The sequence below is a fragment of the Xenopus tropicalis genome, chromosome 4, assembly GCF_000004195.4.
Source record: "Xenopus tropicalis strain Nigerian chromosome 4, UCB_Xtro_10.0, whole genome shotgun sequence".
In the NCBI taxonomy this organism is placed as follows: Eukaryota; Metazoa; Chordata; class Amphibia; order Anura; family Pipidae; genus Xenopus; species Xenopus tropicalis.
In genome coordinates, this window is record NC_030680.2 from 101191211 (window position 1) to 101206701 (window position 15491).

The 15491-nt window shown below is 38.0% G+C and overlaps 1 protein-coding gene across 5 annotated transcripts in view; it reads right to left on the reverse strand.

Moving 5' to 3' along the window:
* The window catches only part of cep350 (centrosomal protein 350kDa), a 44612-nt gene that overhangs the window by 7927 nt on the left and 21194 nt on the right, over positions 1–15491 (reverse strand). For 4 of the 5 annotated variants that reach the window (XM_002936964.5, XM_031900986.1, XM_012962425.3 and 1 more), the window contains exons 17-33: positions 15071–15181; positions 13432–13509; positions 13196–13290; positions 12682–12759; positions 11094–11242; positions 10141–10289; positions 9875–10059; positions 9242–9329; positions 9015–9155; positions 7236–7393; positions 6087–6277; positions 5747–5937; positions 4086–4227; positions 2705–2865; positions 2415–2551; positions 2242–2309; positions 528–1798 (exon numbers count right to left, since the gene is read on the reverse strand). In XM_002936964.5, coding sequence (XP_002937010.3) covers positions 528–1798; positions 2242–2309; positions 2415–2551; positions 2705–2865; positions 4086–4227; positions 5747–5937; positions 6087–6277; positions 7236–7393; positions 9015–9155; positions 9242–9329; positions 9875–10059; positions 10141–10289; positions 11094–11242; positions 12682–12759; positions 13196–13290; positions 13432–13509; positions 15071–15181 — 3393 coding nt within the window. The remainder of the gene's footprint in view (positions 1–527; positions 1799–2241; positions 2310–2414; positions 2552–2704; positions 2866–4085; positions 4228–5746; positions 5938–6086; positions 6278–7235; positions 7394–9014; positions 9156–9241; positions 9330–9874; positions 10060–10140; positions 10290–11093; positions 11243–12681; positions 12760–13195; positions 13291–13431; positions 13510–15070; positions 15182–15491) is intronic. The other variant, XM_031900985.1, reaches the window with a different exon arrangement.

Genomic DNA, 15491 nt, shown 5'->3' on the forward strand with positions numbered 1-15491 from the left:
ACAAACCCCCCCCCCCACCCACACACACACACACAAAACTGCACCATCTTAAAAAAAATGTGCCTTCAGTTAAGCACGCTTATTTTTCTTCACAATATAGACATCTGCCCCCTTTTTATTGAAAACTGTACCTTATTCCCTTGTCCATCCTCTTCTTAACCTCCAGAAATGATTTGCCATTTATTACATACACAACCAAATATCCTATTTAAGCTTGATGCAGTATAGCCGTAATTGTACATCAAAAATACATATCTTTAACAAAGACCATATGAATAAGCAATGCCCCTTTAAATGGTCTCTCTTAGTATAAAACATTTATTTAAACCAGGGATCAACTATAGTTTAAATATAGGCACACATTAGTTAATACACAGATAAAACTTCCAGTGTACCTGGCTGGTCCTGGGGCAGTTGGGATGTCAAAGGATGGCTATCCCTTTCTAGAGCTTATTGTTGTAAATATACCATAGTCTAGACTTTCTAATACCTACAGTGTTAATGCTACTTTTGGATTGTAGACTCACCAGATGTGGCTGTATATCATCATTTGGTGCTTCTTTGTTCTTAAGGTAAAGGCTGCAGGTTGTGGGAGAATTCTGCAGCTCTTGATTGTTTTGCTGAATCTTTTCTTCCCGTTGCTTGCGCAAATTTTGGAGGTAGCTAATTGTATCCTTTAGGCAATACTGCAGAAGACTTTCGGAAAGTATGTTAAGATTCGGTGCTTGCTCCATAAAGGCATCTGGCTTCTGTTCATCATTGATTACTAAGTCTACTAGAGGTATGTTGGGCTCTTTCTTTTCCTCCTTGACATGAGGAGTTTCTGTAGTTATGTCAAGGTTTAAATTACTGCTAAGAAACTGATTTTGATCAGTTTTGTTTTGTGATTCATTTAGAGGTTCTGTGACTTCCAGAGTTGTCTCCTGTTCAGATTTTGGCTCAGATAGATAAACATCAGTCTCATTTTTATGGTCAAGAGACACTTCATCACTGTACTCTTCTTTATGAAGTTGGATTTGCTTTTCCTGTGGTAACAAAGTGATTTTGTGTGGAGGGGCAAATATACCATACTGGTGTTTACAGTTAAAATAGCGTGAACCTCCATGAGATCCATCATTATTGCCTTCTGGCATATCAAGCTCTATACCTGCCCACAGACCATCTGCAAAGTGAGTTGTCCCTTTGAAACGTAAGGTACCTGGTTGGACTCCACTCACTAGAACACGATCTCCCAAAAAAAGGTGAGTAAGGGGATCAGTAATTTCACTGGAAAGCAAGGTATCCTGTGAAGGTGGGTTTATTGTTAAAGACTCTACAACATGGGGACTTGCTGGCCTGAATTCACTATGCTCCTCCTCCTCATCAGGTATACTTTCACTGGGAAGTTCTCTACCAGGAGTAGTTGCGTAAGACACCAACTCCTCACGAGGAGTTTCAGACACTGAATGCCTAAAAGGAGCAGAAGTGTCAAAATCATCAGAATAGGAGTGATCTTTACTAAGATACGCTGTTTCGTCTGGTGTTGGGCTCCTAAGGTCAAGGTTTAAAGCAGCAGGAGCAGGTGATGCAGACAGGTGACTTTCTATCATCTCTTCAGGGATCTCCGAGTGGATACTGGATGCTGGACTGTCAGGAGTTGCTGTAAGTAAGGGATCCCTAAACGGGGGAGACAGTGGACGGGATCGGATGGTGGAAGTTGCATTATCTTTAGAAGATAGAGTAACAGAGGGCTGCTCAAAAATACTCTTTTTTGAAACCTCCTTATTGCTGGCAGAAGATATTTCTTGGCTGACACTTCCTATAGGTAACACAACGGGAACAGAAAAAGGTAAATAGCATTGAACAACCTATACACACGTCATTCCTTAAGCGAACAGTAACATGAAAAGGTTTAAAACTAATTAAAATATTACATACCGTTGCCCTGCACTGGTAAAACATATATCTTTGCTTCAGAAACACTACGATTGTGTTTTGTAATAAGCTGCTGTGTAGCAATTGAAGTGGGGCTAAATGGCACAGATTAAGATAAGCTCTATAAAACACCATTATATTATACAGAGCTCATCTGCTATCGGATATGTAAGCTTCAATGGCCATACAGCAGCTTATATATATACTACTTTATAACTAAAGTAGTGTTTCTGAAGCAAACACACCAGTTTTACCATTGCAGGGCAGCAGTAGATTACATTTTCATTACTTTAAAACAATTTTGAAACAATGTAATATTCTTCATACCATCAGTAGTGAAGTCCACGTGCTTCTCATTCAAGCTCACCGTCTTACTTGTGGGTGTGTCAATAAACCTGGGTTGACAAAAACAAAATATTTGATTCTGGCACAAACTGTAAGAGCTGATTTATTTATACAACCTTACAACACTAAGTAGCAGAAATGACTATGCTATGTACCTGTTACTTAAGTCTGATTTTATAAGATTTGTCCCAGTGGAAGCCAAAGCATTCTTGGGGGCAGGTTTTAACACAGATGCTGTTCCATGTTCTCCGCTGAGTTCAGCTTGTGTCTTTAGGATGTATTCATCATACGACTGCAAAGAATACAAGTGAAGAATATTTCATAGCACTGCCTTTACAGCTACCCTCAATTTCAGACATTGTTTTAGTTTCAGTTACTCTATCCTGTAGCACTTGACCAAAGCCCCCATATAAACACAATAATATTATAAATTGAGCCTGCTAACCTTCAGTTGCTGAAGTAGGATGGCTTCCTGTGCTCGAAGTCTTTCTTTCTGCCTTTTCTTCTGTTCTCTTTTCAAGCTATCCACTACTGACTTGCGTTTTTTCAACTCATCCTTTAGTGCTCGAATACGACATTCAATATCACTCTGGTCAGATGTGGTCTCTGGAGTCAAAATTAAGACATTATACAGAGAATTGCAGATCCTCTTCATTTCTTTTTGCCTGACTAATTAAAAATTTTCACTAAAGACAGAAATCTTCAATACACCAGGACTGCTGGATTATCAATCTAAACAGACCCCTGACTAGCAATATATGCCTAGGTGGTGGGCATTTAAATTCACCCCTTATCAAATCTGGGCATGCATGGCTAGCTTAAAGGGGCACTGACACATTCTAGGTTTTAACAGGAGCATGTCAATATGCCTATATATATTGCTGCCATCTTTTCTACTGGAAATGTCCCCCTGCCTCCCTTAGTTCACTCCTTACAAACCAATGTCTTTCTCCGACACAGCTTGAAGTTAAACTGCTACATTAGTGACAGTGCATTTGGGCATGGGACAACACTCTGATAACACTGTATCCCATTGCCCCACTTCCACAGTGCAACATACACCAGGATGCTGCCCAACTTCAAACCATGGACAATGAAAGAGGTTAGTGAGTAGTAATTTGGGGGGATGCATGGGACACATCCATTGGGGCTCAAACAGAGCCCAGCAGCATTTTTTCCTGCGCTCCCATGCAGTGGCATCCTTTTGCATTCCAGCGCAGGGGAGCACACAACAAAACACATTCCATTCTTTTTTATGGGGCGTTGTCGAACACAGGTGGGAAGGGTACACATGTTGGCAACGATGTCAGAGGACTAGGACATAACAATAAGCATGTATTGAAAAGTAACATTAAGTGATGCACTAAATGTCTATCAAAGTGCAGCGACTATTAACAAATGAAAACACATATAATTGCAGTTTCAGCAGGCGTCACTATTACCTTCTGTTTATGTTTGAACATATGACCTGAGGAAGTTGAAATACTGAGATGCTCATTATGTTAATGTGTTGGCAATGACCAGTGTACACACTACGGATATTTGATTGATAAACACTTACCAGCAAGTGTGTATTTTCCCATTTTACTATTCTATGTGGGATAGGAAATTGCTCAATTAAGAGCTACTACACTATCATTATTTTAATTTTTTTCTAGTTTGAGTAGCATAGTTCATGTTAATTCAATAGAACCTACTTTTTAGCATCTGTCATTACTGCTAAAATGCCACTCTGGCATAAAGGCAATTCACTATCAAATTCAATTTTCATTACTTTGCCTTTAAAAGGAGCTGTAATGATTCCAATAAGATAAGCAATAGATTACCTGAATGTGTTATGGATAATGACTCTTCAGACCACGTATGAGATGTGTGATGTGGTCTCAGTGGCGTATGTGTGTGCTGCCCAGCAACACTATCCCTGCTTGATTCTCCACCTCTTAGAGATTTGTTACTTTGAAGGGGAGACTGCAAAACAATAACATTAATGTTTCATTTTGGTAACAACATTGAACAATGAAGATTTCTTTAGCAAGTGGTGACTGGGCATGGATAATCTGAGAACCCAAGAACAAAAGGCACCCATATCTTGCAAAAAGCAGGTTAATGACAGATTAACAGGTATATATAAGTGTGTTGAAAGGTGTGTGTTTAATAAAAGGCGTGACATTTTTCATGTTTTGATGCTACACAAAAATGGTGCAACAAATGTATCACAAATTAACACACATGCTCAGAAGGTTAATTTACAGCACTGCCCTGAAATACAAACATTTTCCTTAAAGTAGAAGGAAAGGCAAAGTCACTTGGGGGTGCCAAAATGTTAGGCACCCCCAAGTGACTTAAACTGCTTACCTTTTACCCCGGACTGGTGCCCCTGTTCGGAGAGAACAGCACCATCCCGTGGAACCTGCAGTGCTTCCTCCTTCCTGTAGCGCTGTGTGCGCATGCACAGCAGAGTGAAAAGCCGAACTTTAACAGAGAAGGCGGCTTTTCACGCTACTGCACATGTCGTGGGGTCCTGGCAAAACAAAGCAGGAAGGAGGAAGCGCTCGCAGGTACCCTGGGCTGGTGCTGTTTTCTCCTAACAGGGGCACCAACCCGGGGTACAAGGTAAGCGAGTAAGGCCCCCCCAAGTGACTTAGCCTTTCCTTGTCCTTTAAAGGCATTACAAATTGTTAATTAGACCTCTGCTTAGGTAAAAAAATGTTTTGTGCATGGTAGAACATGTGTTTATGCAACAGAGTACAGTGATGCTATGCTTACAACTGCCCAAAATTACAGGTAAAGTCAAGCCATCGTAATCTAGAAAATTTAGTAGTATTAAAGAACCAACTATTAAGGTAGTGGGGAGTTTCTAATGCAACTTTCAGTGTACCAGTTATTGGAAAGCTGCATGTTCCAGCATCCCCACTAGTTCAACTGGACGGGGTTATTTTAGGTATGAGATATAAGATTGGTTGAGCATTCTTCAGAACATATTGGGAAATAATTCTTTTGCATTTAAAATGTAATTGGTTGTAATGGGTCTACCTTTACAACATTATAAGCATCTTAAAGTAACAAATAAAAAGAAAATACTAGCTGCTGAAAAAACCAGAACAAAAATCACCAATTGACAGCCCTGTTTAAAAAGATAAAGCAGCACTAATAAGCTTCACCACACACTGCAGCAATGTACTAATGTTGAGTTACTGTTCTCCTTACAGACAATTTATGCACATGCTATTTTCTGCCTCTGCATACAATCACTGGCCTCTGTAAAAACAATAATCGCTATTTGTCAATTTCATATAAATTGAATCCTACATGTTCTGCAATTCTTAAATCCCTGCTAAATTTCATTATGCCTGCAAAGAGAAACTGCACAATAAAAACACTCAATAATTTGCATTTGATTTTTGCATAAAATTCTAATCCAAAATTTCCCTCAGAAAATTTAAAATCTCTTTTTGTGGAAATGTTATGACATATTGAGCCTTATTACCCCTTTGCTATGTGTAGATGGGGGCAGTTCCTCAGAGATGCTGCTGTGCTCTTCACTCTGTTCAAGGATTTTCTCACTGATGGTGGACTCGCTGAGCTCAGAAGCTACATACTCTGGTGGGAGGCTCCCGGAGGTGTTTGTTTGCAATGAAGGACTTGATGGGACTGAAGAGGCTTCTTTTTCATTTTTTTCTGTAGATCAAAGAGTTAAATATTGAATATGACTATTGTCAAATGTACTATTATTTTATTATTTCTGCCAATATATGTTTTCTTTTCTAGTATGGGTGTAGCACCAGAAGATGCACTATACTATGTATTATATGCTTTTACAGCTGTACCTTCTACCATTGCTTCTCTCGCATCTGAGATACTTCTCGTGTTCACTTTCTGGTTATCCCATGCAGCTAAGGCCTGCTTTTCTATAAGCCTAATTTCAAGTTCCTCCTCATCAAGCCTCCGTTTCCACTCCAGTAACTCCTGTGCATGTAACCTCCTCTGTACCAGCTGTTGCTCCCTTTTGGTTAGGAATCTGAAGAAAAGTAGAAAAGATAAGAACTTGCCGATTGTAGCAAAATAGCCTGGGTTAGGAAGGGATGAGGGAAGAGCAAGCAGAGGAAAGGAAATAAAACACAACATCCGCATGCTCTACCTTCACTAGCCCCACCAAATGCACACTGCACATGCCCCAGGATTTGTCCTCACTGTAGCAGCTGCCCACCTCCCCCCACAAAATGCAGGGAGTAGAGGGAGTAGTGCCGTTACCTGAGCAGCTGGCGGCAGATATAGAGCTGGAATTTGGGGTGAAGTTTGGGAAAACACACACTGAGAGAGGCCCAGTGCTGGGGCGTAAAGACAGAGAAGAAGCAGTGAACAGGGCAGATGTCTCTACAAGAGAAGGAGCGAGAGTTTACCACGGATATGAGAGAGTGAAAGCAATAGAAAGGAAGAGCCTGTGAAGAAAATGACTACAGCAGAGGTCCTAATGCATGAAAACGTAACAGATGAAGAAAAGATGTGCATTTGAATGAGAAATTATAATTTATAAAGATGGCCTAAACAGAACAATGGTACATGGAAAAACAAGCAGCAAAGCATTAATGGGACAGCAAACGTAATAGACTAAACATAGAACTACTGGAACCTATAAATGTATAGGCTGGAAGGCTAGATATAGCTCTTCTATAAATTTCAAATTTAGAATTGCATAGAGCATATGCAGAAGACAGATATAATTATAAGTGGCTGCATGGACAGGATATATATAGCTAATAGATTTTAGTGAGAGGCAGTGGTTAATAATTTTTAAAAAGTATTGAGCCAATACAGTATAAAAGATTATGCATACAAGAGTATGTACTGCATATGCATGTTCCATATTAGGCTTCTGTATAAAGAACTATAGAAACAACCATCAAACTAATTTTAAGAAGGACAGGTTTTTTTTTTTGTTTTTGTTAATTTAAATAAGCAGTTGGAAGACTAATTACTTGGCATCCATGTGACTATGCATCTTGCGTAGTTTCTGCATAATGCTGCTCGTTTCACTTCCAGATACAGATACAGGTGATGGGCTGCGGCTATCTGCATCAGAGGCAATATGGCTGGATGCAGAACTCGGCTGGATTTCCACTTCCCGGGGAATCTCCTTTAGAACACAGAAAAAAAAAAAAATCAATTGCAAGGTGCTCCTGACACTTAAACGAACATAATGATCCATGCACAAAATAGGCTCCTCATATAGAACAATCTAATAGAAACAACATACTTTTTGCTTACAGAGAGGATATATTAAACTGGTAATTCAAGTTACCAATACTTTTTTGACACCATCTGTTATTCTACAACAACAACTACCCTTCTAAACAGGATTCTTAGAGGCAGGTTTTTCAAAGTGTGAGATAAGAGCTCACCAAAGAAAAATTCACCCACTTTCGATTCAGTCCTATGGGATCTGTAGAAGTGCATTTATCAAACTGTGAACTAACTTTCACTCATTGATAAATACCTTCTAAAATCTGATGTGGCAGATTTCTCAAAATGTAAGATCAGAACTCAAAAACAGAAAAATTCACCCACGTTGTATTCATTCCTATTGGATTCTGTTCTGTTCGGAGTTCTGGTATTGCATGTATAAACATACTTGTCCAGAAACAAATAAGACCTAAATATGTACTAAATATAAAAAAATAAAATATATATATATATTTATATTTATTTTTTTTTTTTTTAGAATGTATCAGCAAGTCTGATATAGCCTCTTTGATATACATAAACACATTCACCTTGATAAGCGTCCTAGATCTTATATATATCTTATCTTCCCCCTTGAGTAAAGGTGGCCATACATGGGCCGACCCAACTGACATCTGGCCTGAAATCGGCCAGACCTCGTTCGGACAGGTTAGAAAATCAGTCGGATCGGGGACCGCATTGGCTCGTTGATGCGGTCCCCGAACTGACGGACCCCTATACCAGTCGTTCTATTTTGATTGTTTGTCCTCAGGGAATATTGGGGGAAGATCCACTCGCTTTGGCACCCTGCTGGATTATTTAAGTTGTTTCTGATGCCCATTAACATTTATATCACCAAAAAATAATACCCTGACTATTGACAACCTTCTTGTACGTGTTGCACTTCTGGGCAGATTTTATTCTGTTGCCTAGTGATGTTCACTAAAGGCATACCAAGACTGAAAGCACCTAGTACTACATTACAAAGTCCATTTTCAACCGCATTAATAGGTCACAATGACTTGATATATTTTCAGTCTAAAAATGTGCCAAAATTTGGATATTCGGATATATGGATTCGGAGTGCAGCTTTCCCCCAATTTAATCCAAAAATGTGATTTAACTCTGATATTTACTTTTTAGAGTTAACATCAACTTATAAAAACAGCACACTATATTTAAAATGTACTTCTTAAAATTTAATAATAGAACTTACATCCAGTGTGTCTCACATCCAATGTGACGATCTCTTTCAGTCTATATAATTACCCAATCCAGATATGCATCTTATTTTAATCCAGGTTGCAAAGTAAAAATATTTAGGCAAGGGTGTACCCTTGTCAGCAGCTCACAGTATTAAGTGTTTTTTAGTGCATTACGTGTTTTTTTTTTATTAGAACTCGCAGATGCACAGTAACAAAAACATCCACTAAAGTCTCAATAAAGTGAAAATATATTTGCTTTAGAGAATTTTCAATTTTTGATGCTTTTAGCGTTCCAAAGAGAAAATGAATGGAAAGGATAAAGTTTCTTACCCCGATCTCTGCAGATTTCAGCTTTTCCTGCAGCCTCAAGGTGCTATTCTGAATACGCTGGATTTCCTCTTGTTGTTTAAGGATAAGCTGTCTTTCTCTACGAGCTGCTTTATTTGCTTCCTGGAGACGCTTAATTTCAGCCTAAATGCACAAAAACTGTGTCTTAAAAAACCAACAACAAACTTTTTTTGTAATCCTGAAAATTTTTTTTAATATTTAAAATATACCTGCTCTTGCTGTAACCTCAACAACAGGCCTCGCTGGCGTTTCCTCAAAGGTGGCATCTTATCATCCTCTCCTTTATCACGCAACCGTCTGATGAAAATAAGCAATGATTAGTTAGAAAATATTCCAAATGAAAAAAAAACTATTTTATCAAATCTTAACAGGGATGTTTACTGTTCTTTTTTTCTCATAATGATAGAACATATCATTCTAAGAGACTTTCCAATATACAATAAGAATAAAAATTAAGTTGTTCATTTGTAAAATGTATAAATAAAGTTCAACAAATCTCAACTGAAGGTCCCCTCTCTATTCTCTGCACAAGCAAAGCACAGTAAAGGACAGACAGCAACTGCAATTCAGTTGCATTTATTCACAATTACTTCAAATCATCTGAAGATTTTTAATGAATGTACATGAAAACTGCTTAGAATTACATTTTCTTTTACTGTAAAAAAGAATATTTTAAGCGTAACTGTTCTTTGTTAAGCACTTATGAAGGGCATTGCACAGGCAAAAGGGAAGCAGGGAGATATTAGTTTAATAGTGCGCATTTCAGATAAACATTTTGCCAATGGTAAAGTGTCTTATCCCAAGTGATGATAAACACCATTTAACTGTATGCCTTTTATTACCTCTTTAGATGTTCCAGCCATGCAAGCTCTGCCTTAGTTTTATCCTTAAGGGCTTTTTGGCGCAAACGAAGAAGGGCAGACTGGTGTGTTGAACGCATTTCCCCTTCCTGCATGTATTGACGCACCATCTCCATAGTGAATTTCCAGAAACTATCCTGCCCACTTGCAAAAGGTCCACTTAGTTCCTATGATGATAGCACCAGTCACTGGTAAATGCACTGGATAAAAGAATATGCTGAAATTTACATAACTCTTTCAATATTAACCTTTTCAGGTGTGCTCTCCTCATCAGATTCATGCCTTTGGCTGCGCTGTCTTTCCAGGCTTCCTCGGCGGTGAGCCTCTGATGGCAGCAAAGTACGGAATGATTGTTCTTCCATGCCTTCTTCATGAACAGAGACCACAGACTGTGAATCTGAGGAAAAACAATTTACCAAAGTTGGTCAAAGATGCATTTGCTGTCTGTAATAGTATGACAGTAATAATGGAGCTGTATTTAAAAAAGAAAATAAAATATTGAAACTTGAATTATCATATATTTGTTTCTTCCAAAAACCATTAAAGGGAAATCCTAATGTTATTCTAGAACTTGTCCATTGCTGTCATTGTAGGTCTGAACTTTAATAAGACTCTGTGCAGTGGGGATAATACAGGTATGGAATCCCTTATCCAGAAAGCTCAAACTAATTGTAAGGACTTATCCTGTAGATTCCGTTTCCAAAAACATAATTCTAATTTTTAAAAATGATTTTCTTTTACTCTTTAATTCTAAAACAATAAAAACTAAGCTGCATAAATCCATATTGGTGCAAAACAACCCTATTGGGTTTATTTAATGTTTAAATAATTTTTAGTAAATTTTTAATGAACAGCTGGTCCCAAGCAAAACAGATAATAGATCTCACACCTGCATACAGTCTCAGACAAGAGCTGCAGAATTCCTCGAGCAAAGTATAGATTCTAGCAAATATCACACACTAAGATTATATAAGCTAGGCTTCCCCAAAGTCTAAAACAGCTCACTACCAAGCATTGCGAACTATAGAAATCACATTCTATCACCCACTGGAGATATCAAAAAGTTGCACAATACAGCCCCCCACAATGAATGATAACAAATACCTTTGAAAAGACTGTAACCACACGGATTAATTTAAAATAATCAACATAATGGATTGTATACCCCACTAGCTGTAAAATAATCCAAATTATAATTTACCTTTTTCATGTATTGTTGCAATGCTACTTTCTTGTAAACTGTTATTCCCAGGTGTTGCAAGTTCCTCGACAATGCTTTCCTCAATGTTACTTTGACTTCTGGTTGCTTCTGTGACAGATGAGGTGGGTGGACTCTCATGACCGCTACTGCTACAAAACAATTTAACAGGTTAAAATATTGCTCTGTCACTGAAATAAGAAATTCAAGAGGATAAGTGTAACAATGAATTACACTTTAAAAACCAATCAAGTAAATCCCCCACACCAACACTACCTCTATATATATTAGCAGCAAATCTGGAGATAATAAGCAGCGCACTAGCAATGTGTGAGCTAGAAAAACCTCAACCTTAAAGGTGGCCATACAAGCACCAATATGACGATATTTGCTGTGGCTACAGGATTGGGTACAGAGGGTGGTTGTTAATGGCACATTCTTTACTTGGAGTAAGGTACTCAGTGGGGTCCCTCGGGACTGGGACAACTTTTGTTTAAAAGGGGAGGGCATTATAAGTAATGTATCAGTGTTTGCAGATGACATTATTGAATTAGAGAGGGTCCAGAGAAGGACAACTAAGCTGGTAAAGGGTATGGAAAGTCTCAGTTATGAAGAAAGGTTAGGGTTGTTTACACTGGAGAAGAGGCGCTTAAGAGATGACATGATAACTATGCATAAATATATAAAGGGGGTCATATAATAATCTCTCTAATGCTTTATGTACCAGTAGGTCTTTCCAACTGACATGAGGGAACTCACTCCGTTTAGAAGAAAGGAGGTTCTGTCTAAATATTCGGAAAGGATTTTTTATTGTGAGAGCTGTGAAGTTTTTATTCCCTTCCTGAAACAGTCGTACTGGCTGATACATTATATAGCTTCAAGAAAGGGTTGGATGGCTTTTTTAGCAAGTGAAGGAATACAGGATTATGGGTGATAGATCTTAGTACAAGTTGATCCAGGGACTGGTCCAATTGCTAGTCAGAAAGTATTTTTTTTCCCCTCAGCAGCAAATTAGAGAGGCTTCAGATGGGTTTTTTTGCCTTCCTCTGGATCAGCTAGCAGTTAGGCAGGTTATACAGGCATTAAGGTTGAACTTGATGGATGCATGTCTTTTTCTAACCTAACTTACTATGTTACTATATTATGGCGGGAGACAGGGCGATTGATACTGGCAAAAGCCTTGGATATTGGTGCTTAATGTTGAATCGTCAGACAGAGATAGAATCCATTTGCTTCTACCTGCATATCTGACCATGCAGCTCTTAACATTAGTAGAGGAAACTAATGGTATTTCTCACAACCAATGCTCTTGGGAAAGAGCTTAATTGTAGAGTGTATGGTCACCTTAACCCTCAAAACTTTAACCCACACTCAACCCTAACTAACAAACTGTTACCATTGCAGGACCCGCACCCAACCAGTGCCACGTCTCCCCACTCCATATGCTATTTCTGACATGCACTCAACCCAAACCCTCAATGGACACCCTAATCTCAATGTGAACCTAGCCGACCCAAGGGCAAACCTGCAAGTCCCACAGGTTTTGGGTCAACAAGTACATAACTTCACTGTGCCCACAAATGTAACCTACCTTTGCAGATGCTCTTTAATACTTGAAGCACTGCTGGTAGGTTGAGGAGATGCAGACAAGGAGTTTAATCCTTTTTTCCTAAAAGAACAAAGAAAAAATACAGAGACTGCGTTATTTCTTATAAAAAACAAGCTTCAACAAACTATTTAGCAGTGTTAAAATTTTTATAACATATGATATCATTGAGAGTGTTCTGATTTTGTGTAATATATAAAGCACTCCAGCTCCTTAACATGCAAAATATATCTTATATTATTATTACGGAGGTATTTAAACAGAAACACAAGAATTTTTTTAAAGCTGACAAAAGAAAACTGTGGTCCTTAATTAAAAGGGCATTTCTCTTTAAGTTCTAGAGACGCATATGTATTGTGTATACATGCAGTTCAACAAACGAAGAACCAATAAAAATTGTGACTGAATACCGTAGATATTGGTGTTAATTGCTGTGTTAACCTATGGGATAAGCCACTTCTAACAAAATAACAAAAAAGACTTTGCAATGCTATTATACCAAATTCCAAGGGAGTGCTGCTGGTTCTGTTGATCATCTTGTGAATTTATTGTTCGATCAGAACTGGATGGAGAAAAGTAACTGTGATCTAATTCCTAAGAGATAGAGAGAGATACAAATGTAAGATATCATGAGATAGCTCGTCTTTATAGCTGATCTATAATTGTAAATAATAAAATCAATCCACCATGTAAAAGCTGGAAAAAAGAAAGGCTTAATCTGATCCAATCCCTTACCTCCAGCACCTGATCTTTTTTCAGCGGAGTGGATGTATCCAGTGTCTTCTGAAACCGCTGTAGAATTTCAGCTTGTGCCTGTGCAAGAATTAATTAGTTAATTGTAGTTTTAAGACACAATAGAGTTGATTCACTAAAGTGCGATAAAACGAGCGCTATTTATAGCCTGCGTTAAAAATGTTATCGCGTCATAACGCACGATTCACTAGGATATTTGCGTTAATTTAAAAGCGATGCGTGCACTAATTAAAGCAGCACGCTACTTATCGCACACACGCCATATTAGCCATACACACCATTACGTTCGTAAAACTTTTTTGGAAAATGACTGTTTCCCTGCACTGGAGGCTGCATCACTCTAGGGCCAACACATACTTGAATAAATCACACTGCAAAGTCCATATTGTGTTGCCAAAAGCTCATGAACTGTAATTTCCTATAATTACCGCCTGCCCCAAGTAGATGTTAATTTTCGCATAGACCAATATTTAGCGCGTGTGTTTGTGAACCATGCGTTAGTATTATTTCTGCGCGATCATTAGCGTAATGCGGTAAAATTAACGCACGCGATATGCGACTTAACGCATGCGATAATACTTTAGCGAATCACACGTTTTTTTGCGTCAATTTTAACGCAAAAAAGCATGTGATAAGCGTTATCACACCTTAGTGAATCAACCCTAATAGCTTTTGGAAGAATTTTTATGATATTCAACCAAGGCCAATTTAAAGGAACAGTAACACCAAAAAATGAAAGTGTATAAAAATAATTAATATATTATGTACTATTGCCCTACACTGGTAAAAGTTGTGTGTTTGCTTCATAAACACTACCACAGTTTATATAAATACCCTGCTGTGTAGCCATGGGGGCAGCCATTTAATTTGAAAAAAGGAGAAAAGGCACAGGTTACTAAGCAGATAACAGATAAGTAGCAGATTCCCATTGTATTCTACACAGTTTATCTGTTATCTTCTTATGTAACCTGTGCCTTTTCTCCTTTTTTCAATTTAAATGGCTGCCCCCATGGCTACACAACAGCTATTTCTATTAACTACAGTAGTCTTTCTGAAGCAAACACACAACTTTTACCAGTGCAGGGCAACAGTACATTATATTTTAATTATTTTAAAACATTTTTATTTTTTAGTGTTACTGTTCCTTTAAAAAAGTATTTTGGTATAACTTAATTTCTCATTTAATTCTATGAAATAAAAATGCTTGCTTATGTGCTGCTAAAAGAAGTTTTGGTTTTAAATTCACTATCACTGTAAATAAGCCAATTTGCAGTCTTTGTGTTTTTTTTATATTAATTGCAATACCATTTTATAGCTTTCCCAAGTAGACTTAAAAGAGGAGAGATCATGAAGGTACACATTTACTGGCAAGCACAATGCTGGTAAATTTGTAATCCTGGCCTTGCCTTGTGTTTTACTGTCTAGGGCACTGAATACCAGCTGGGTGACACCCTACTAAAAGGAGGACAGAGAAAAGTTATCCTGATTATTTCAAAAACAGTCCTACATCTTAAATGATAGGATTCAAAAGGTTCTTAATTGCATTTTCTTTAATCATAGTTCTCTTTTAAAAACGCTTAGGGTCAGAGACCCAAGCCAAAATCTAAACTGTCCTCATTACCTGTGCAGCTTTCTGACGTGCTTCTTCCAGTTGCCTTAAGCTTGCTTGGGCTTCCTGCTCCGCTTGTTGTCTCAGAGCAGCCATGTTCTGCTCGTGGCGTTGCTGCTGAGCCTGTAGTTTACAATATATTATTAGATAGAAAAACCTTATGTGGATGATTGACAGAGGAAGTGGTGGTCACTAAATGAGCCCCACAAAATGAATATTTAATCCTGTATATAATCCAAAGTAAACACTATTCTTTTAATCTGTAGTAATGTGCTTAAATCAATTTAATCAAATAATGGTCTGTTAATTTCACTCACATTAAATGTTCAGATTTCATATATGTCTAATTATTTTAAATTCAATTAATCTTTTTCATTCTTAAGTTAGCCATACACTAGGAGATCTGCCCGTTTAGTGTTCTCTGCTGATTTGG